Consider the following 6950-nt stretch of genomic DNA (forward strand, 5'->3'; position numbering starts at 1 on the left):
GGGGAGGCGCGGGGCGGGGGTGAGGCAGCCTCGGCTCGCAGCTCCCCGCCGCCCGCGCCCGCGGCCCGCCTCAGCTTTAGTTGCGTGTGCGCTGTGAGAGGCAGAGGGTTGCGCAGACGAGGCTGCGCCGCGCAGAGCCGAGAGCCGTCCGTCGCCGCCGAGCGCTCCGAACGAAACGGTCACCCGTCATTTGGTGTCCCGCCTTGCTCGAGGCCGCACCGCCGCGGGACCGACCCTCTCCGGCAGGCGTGTGCACGTTGTCGTCATCGAACACGACGACACATTGCTGTGCTGTGCTCGTCGCTCAGTTTTTGTGACAATTCCATTGGATTTCTGGACGTACTTCGGCGCTGCCCCGCCACTTCGCACCACGGATATCAGTGACAGTGAACATCAAGACCGGGGGGACTTGCATGCCATGGCTGCCCTCTCCTTCGTGATCTGTGGATAAACCTCGAAAACTACAACAACTTTGTGAATGTGCAAAATTTTGTTTTCGTTTGCGTTCTTGTTACTTTGTGCTGTGTGTGTGGAAATAGTGTCAGTGAGTGAAGTGAAATGAGAGAACCGGTCTCGTGCTCGTGACGACCGATATTGACCATCACCGCAGCCGACAACATGAGTGCCATGCTGCTGCTCGCCGCCGCCGCGGTGGTGCTGACGGCGGTGTCGGCCGAGACGCCGGTCTCCCTGGGCGGCGCGAGCGCGGCCGCCCTGCTGCCGCCCCAGCACGCGGGCCCCGCCGGCCCCGCCCCGCCCTCGCTCCGCTACGAGGCGCCCAACGACTGCCAGTGGTGGGTGCGGCAGGACGCCGCGCCCGTCGACCAGGAGGTGGCGCTCTCCTGCAAGCTCCGCACCATCAACAGCGAGTTCGACAAGACCAACTTCAGCGTGATCCCGGCCGAGCACACCACGTCGCTGCGCATCGAGTGCAGCGACACGCTGCTGTCCAAGAGCTCGCTCGACGACCGCAGCTTCGCGCACCTGGTCCGCCTGCGCGAGCTGACCCTGGAGAACTGCAAGCTCAGCAAGTGGCCCAGGGAGACGCTGACGGGCCTGGGCGACCTCCGCAACCTCACGGTGGACACGCGCAACACGGACTGGACCGACATGAGCCTGGAGCTGGCCGCCGGCTCGTTCGAGGCCGTGGCCAAGCTGGAGCGCCTCGACTTAAGCTACAACAACATCTGGTCGCTCCCGGACGGCCTCTTCTGCCCCCTGAGCAACCTCGTCTCCCTCAACATGAGCCACAACCGTCTCCAGGACGTCGGTGAGCTCGGCTTCCGTGAAAAGACCCCCTCCTCGCCGCCGCCGCCATTGCCGCTAATGAGTGGCGCCCAGGACGCCGACGCGGCCACCATCGCGTCGGCGCTGCAGCGCCCGTCCTCCGTGTCGTGCCTGCTCGACGTGCAGGTGCTGGACGCCTCCTTCAACCACTTTGTGCTCGTGCCCGCGTACGGCTTCAGCCTGCTGCGCCGCGTGCGCGAGCTCCACCTCCAGAACAACGAAATCTCCATGGTGACCGACCGCGCGCTGGCCGGCCTCAAGAACCTCGAGATTCTGGATCTGTCCAACAACAAAATCGTGGCGCTTCCCGGGGACATGTTTCGCGAGTGCGCAGGCGTCGTGAAGGAGATCTACTTGCAAAACAACTCGGTGAGCGTCCTGGCCCCTGGACTGTTTGCAGGGCTCGAGCAACTGCTCGCCCTGGACTTATCCAGGAACCACCTGTCCAGTGCGTGGATCAACTCGGGCACCTTCTCCGGGCTTATCCGGCTCGTGCTCCTCAACCTGTCCCACAACCGCATCTCTAAGCTCGAGCCTACATTGTTCAAGGACCTGTACACACTGCAGATCCTGAACCTGGAGCACAACCAGCTGCACACGATCCCGGCCGACACTTTCGCGCCCATGAACAATCTGCACACTCTCATCCTGTCATACAACCTCATCAAGTACCTGGACGCCTACTCGCTCAACGGCCTGTACGTGCTCAGCTTGCTGTCCCTTGACAACAACGTCCTGGAAGGCACACACCCCGACGCGTTCCGAAACTGCAGCAGCCTCCAGGACCTAAACCTCAACGGCAACGCGCTTACCGGCGTGCCGCCCGCGCTCCGGGACATGCGCCTGCTGCGCACAGTGGACCTGGGCGAAAACTCCATCAGCAGCCTGGAGGAGCCCGGTTTCAAGGGCATGAACAACCTGTATGGCCTGCGCCTCATTGGCAACCAGCTCACTAACATCAGCAAGAAGGCCTTCGTCGAGCTGCCATCCCTGCAAATTTTGAATTTGGCGCGCAACAAAATTCGCCAGGTAGAGAAGGGCTCATTTGACTTGAACGCGAACCTGCAGGCCATCCGCCTCGACGCCAACGCCATCACGGACATAACGGGTCTGTTTGTTGACGTGAACAGCCTGCTCTGGCTCAACATTTCGGACAACCATCTCGAATGGTTCGATTACGCCCTTGTGCCGCGCGGCCTGCAGTGGCTGGACCTGCACAAGAACCACATCACGGAGCTGGGCAACCACAACGGCCTGGACTCTGAGCTGCGGCTGCAGACACTCGACGCCAGCTTCAACAAGCTCACCCGGGTCACTGCCGCCACCGTGCCAAACAGCGTGGAGCTGCTCTTCCTCAACGACAACCTCATCCAGAGCGTCGAGTCGCAGACGTTCATCGGCAAGGTCAACCTGACGCGCGTCGACCTGTACGCCAACCAGATTGTCAGCATGGACCTCAACGCCCTGCAGCTGACCGTCGTCGACCGGGACCGCCCCCTCCCCGAGTTCTACATCGGCGGCAACCCTTTCCAGTGCGACTGCACCATGGAGTGGCTGCAGCGGATCAACAAGCTCGACCACTTGCGCCAGCACCCGCGGGTCATGGACCTCGACTCCATCTACTGCAAGCTGCTGTACAACCGCGACCGCACCTTCATCCCGCTCGTCGAGGCCGAGCCCTCGCAGTTCCTGTGCACGTACAAGACGCACTGCTACGCGCTGTGCCACTGCTGCGACTACGACGCCTGCGACTGCGAGATGACCTGCCCGTCGAACTGCACGTGCTACCACGACCAGAGCTGGTCCGCCAACGTGGTCGAGTGCTCGGGCGCCGGCTACACCGAGATGCCCAGCAGGATCCCCATGGACGCCACCGAGGTCTACCTGGACGGCAACAACCTGGGCGAGCTGTCTCGCCACGCCTTCATCGGCCGCAAAAACCTAAAGGTGCTCTACGCCAACAACTCCAACATCGCTGCCGTGCACAACAACACGTTTGGCGGGCTGCGGCGCCTGTCGGTGCTGCACCTGGAGAACAACCAGATCCAGGAGCTGCTTGGCTACGAGTTCACTTCGCTGGAAGACCTTCGCGAACTCTATCTGCAGGCCAACAAGATCAGCCACATCGACAACCGCACCTTCCTGGGCCTTGCCAAGCTCGAGATACTCCGGCTTGAAGGCAACCGGCTCGTGGCCTTCCCCGTGTGGCAGCTCTCGCAGAACCCCTACCTCGTCAGCATCGGCCTGGCCGACAACGAGTGGTCGTGCGACTGCCAGTACATCCAGAACTTCCAGTCCTGGCTCCTGGACAACATGAACAAGACCCAGGACCCGCACCGCATTGGCTGCGTGTTCAACGGGCGGCGCGTGGGGCCGAGCTTCGCCAGCCTCAACGCGTCCACGTGTGCGGCCTTCACCGGGGGGTCCCCGTCCCTCGCGGACCCCCTCATGAACGACTACCTGCCCCTGGTGCTGGTGACGCTGTGCGTGTTCGCGGCCTGCTCCTTCATGCTGTGCGTCGCCTTCTTCTACCGGCGCGAGCTGCGCGTCTGGGTCTACTACCGGTGCGGCCTGCGCATGTGCTACAAGACGACGGCCTTCGACGAGGAGCAGGACCGAGACCGGCTCTTCGACGCGTACGTCAGCTACAGCATCAAGGACGAGGCGTTCGTCAGCCAGGTGCTGTCGTCCGGGCTAGAGCAGGGCGACCCTGCCTACCGCCTCTGCCTCCACTACCGGGACTTCAACGTGAGCGCCTACGTGGCGGACACCATCGTGGAGGCCGTCGAGTCCTCCCGGCGGACCATTATGGTGCTCTCGCAAAACTTCCTGCACTCAGAGTGGTGCCGGTTCGAGTTCAAGTCGGCCCTGCACGAGGTGCTCAAGGACAGGCGGAGGCGGCTTATCGTCGTGCTGCTCGGGGAGCTGCCGCAGCGCGACCTCGACCCCGACCTCCGGCTCTACCTCAAGACCAACACGGTCATTGAGTGGGGCGACCGCCTCTTCTGGCAAAAGCTGAGGTTCGCCATGCCGGACGTGAAGCGCAGCGGCAGCGGCGGGTCCGGCAGCCACCACCGCGGGTCCACGCGGCCCCACCACCACCATCCGAGGGCCGCCGTCAACCTCTACTCGGCCACCACGCCGCTGCACTTTGCTGAGCGGCCGCCGGTGCCGCCGCCGCCCAACGCGCACGGCCCAGGGGGCAAGATCCCGCCCCCACCCCCGGTGACGCTGCCGCCCCCCTTCCTGCGCAACCAGGCGACCAACAACCTGACGCTACAACACCAAAGACACCAACAGCCGCCCGCCCCCCACCACCACCAGCCGCTGTGGGCGTAGGTAAGGCTGCTTCTGTAGTGGCCCATAGTGTGTCGTGAAAATATTGTTAGAAGGGGGTAATAGAAAAAAAAAGACTCTTGAATTGAGATTTTACGTTTTCTAACCCCAAGAAGATTTCCTTCGCCTTCTATCCCAGTCATTAGTGTAATATTGGCTAAAACCTTAGGCTGTGAACTGCAAAATATTCCTATCTTTTTTTGTGATGTGTTTGTTAGGGGTTTCTTTAAGTGCCGAAAGGGGTTGTGCACTCTGATACTCTTGCGAACAAAGGGGACTTTTTTTTTTAGTGAGAGTGAGAAAGGGACTGCCTGTACGTGAGGATTCATGTGTGAGCATGTGAGTGTGTGTGCGTGTGTGCATGTGTGTGTAAGGAACAAAGGGTAGGGAAGAAAGCGGGCAGTCATCTGCTCTGCTCTCCATGTGGAGCCTCGGCCACAGAGGTGGCGTGAGAACTAATAGTCTGTTAACCCCTTGCCTTGTCCGTTTCTTTAATTGCTAATGTTCTGCTGGCCAACAAAGTGCGGCCCACAGGGCTGCACATACTTTACTGTGGGGCGCACTTTGTTAGCCTCAAAAGTGATCAACGATGTTAAATTATGGCCGAATTTAGTAACTATTTTGTTATGGTTTCTCTTCGTTCCGTCGTTTTCAATTAAATTTACAATTCACCTTTACTCTGCAATGTAAAGGAGAAGCTTAATCTCTCACAGAATGATGGCCGGTAGGCAATCTCTACGAATTGAGAGAATCTTGAGTTACCAATAGGTTTTAAAGACAATTATTTAATTATTTGTTCTTGTTGTATTGTGTTTTTTGTTTTGTTTTGTTAAAAGCAAAGATGAAAAAGTATCGTTTGGTCGGCGTTTCTTTCTAGCTCTTGGTCGTTTTGTTGTTACTTAACTTGTTAAACCTTTATCGGATTTTGATCTGTGGTAAAATTGCTGATATGTTCGAAAAGTATCGGTCGGAAAAAACATGGTATATTAGTAAGACCCTGTATATCGTTTTTAAAGTGACCCGTTAAAGCCCCAAATTTTTGTATTCCTGAAAAATATGATGTTTGCAAAGAAATGTGCGGTATAGAATGTGCCATATTCTGTTCTTGCTTTTACATTTTGTACGTACACGTAATTGTATAGAACTTGACTGAACTATAAAATATACAATGAGCTAATGCATAGTGCTGCATAAAAATTGTCTTACATTAAAAACATTTTGCTCACAATTTGGATTTGTTAATGCTCAGATATGACAGAAAGCAACAGTCCGGTGTGTTGGACTTGATATTCGTTTAGGAAAGGACCATGGTACATGTAATTGCAGCACCAGGCAGACAGCGTTTTCTCTTTCATCTTAAACATTATCGTGTGATATCTTTCAAATTTGCTAAGACCACGTGTACGTAAGGAGTTGTACCGTGCGTGGTTCTATTTAAGTGCATTTTTCCTCTGAGCAGTGATTACGAGTAAGAGTCAATACATATTTGTAGAATATGAGTCTTGATACATTATTTAATTGTTTTCACTCAAAAAATATACATGCCGAAAAGATACTCCGGCGACTACGCTTTAATAATTTGGCTTAGCTTAATGAGGTATTTCAGTCACATGTTTCTTCGATTTAATTAAAGAACAATTGTATGGCCTGTGTAATATGGTTTGCGAAAGACTGATTTGACTCTGCGATCTAAGTGTGAATAATTGCTTTTAGATTTTGACTGTTTTTATTACTATTCAGACGTGAATATTATGTCAATGAATGCCGGCTGACACATTGATAGTTTTGGAGACGAGACGAGAAAATGTCCTCTCAGACCATGGGATACTGATTTGATTCATAAATTATTCTAAACTAAGACTTAAGAGCGTCGCATTATTTATTTTTGTATGAAATAAGAAAAATATAAACTGTTAATACAATGTCAAATAATCTGCCTCTTACACTTAATCCAAAGTCCCCTATCACAGTAAAAATAGTTAAAACATGATTCAATGATATCATCGAAAGTAGCAGTGCATAAAGTAGATTCAAAGACACATAATGTACGATTTGGAAAAAAAAATCAAACATTAGAAAGTACAAAAAACAAAGAAAAAATACAAACATACTTTTTAAAAAGCACAACAAAATGAGCATTTGAGCAACGCACTCCTGTGCAGATCACATATATATCACTACGGAACCCAGCGGCCGTGTGGGCGAAGACTGAGGAGGGACACAGGCGGCTCCAGTCATCAGAAGAGGATGGCATCGACGTAATGAGCGTCACGGTGGAAACAGCAGGATGGAGAAAGGCGGGGGCGAGAGAGAGAGAGAGAGAGAGA

General features: G+C 55.0%; 1 protein-coding gene across 1 annotated transcript; it reads left to right on the forward strand.

The window, feature by feature from the left end:
* The first annotated feature begins 78 nt into the window (after positions 1-78).
* LOC113204117 (toll-like receptor 6) lies at positions 79-6555 on the forward strand. Its single transcript, XM_026419137.2, has one exon. The coding sequence runs from the start codon at positions 619-621 to the stop codon at positions 4624-4626; it is 4008 nt and encodes a 1335-aa protein (XP_026274922.1). The 5' UTR covers positions 79-618; the 3' UTR covers positions 4627-6555.
* Positions 6556-6950: the final 395 nt, after the last annotated feature.

The sequence above is a fragment of the Frankliniella occidentalis genome, unplaced genomic scaffold, assembly GCF_000697945.3.
Source record: "Frankliniella occidentalis isolate FOCC.00 unplaced genomic scaffold, Focc_3.1 Scaffold21, whole genome shotgun sequence".
In the NCBI taxonomy this organism is placed as follows: Eukaryota; Metazoa; Arthropoda; class Insecta; order Thysanoptera; family Thripidae; genus Frankliniella; species Frankliniella occidentalis.

Excerpts from the sequence above, each read along its gene's own strand:
- LOC113204117 (XM_026419137.2), top strand. The coding sequence starts at position 619 with ATGAGTGCCATGCTGCTGCTCGCCGCCGCCGCGGTGGTGCTGACGGCG.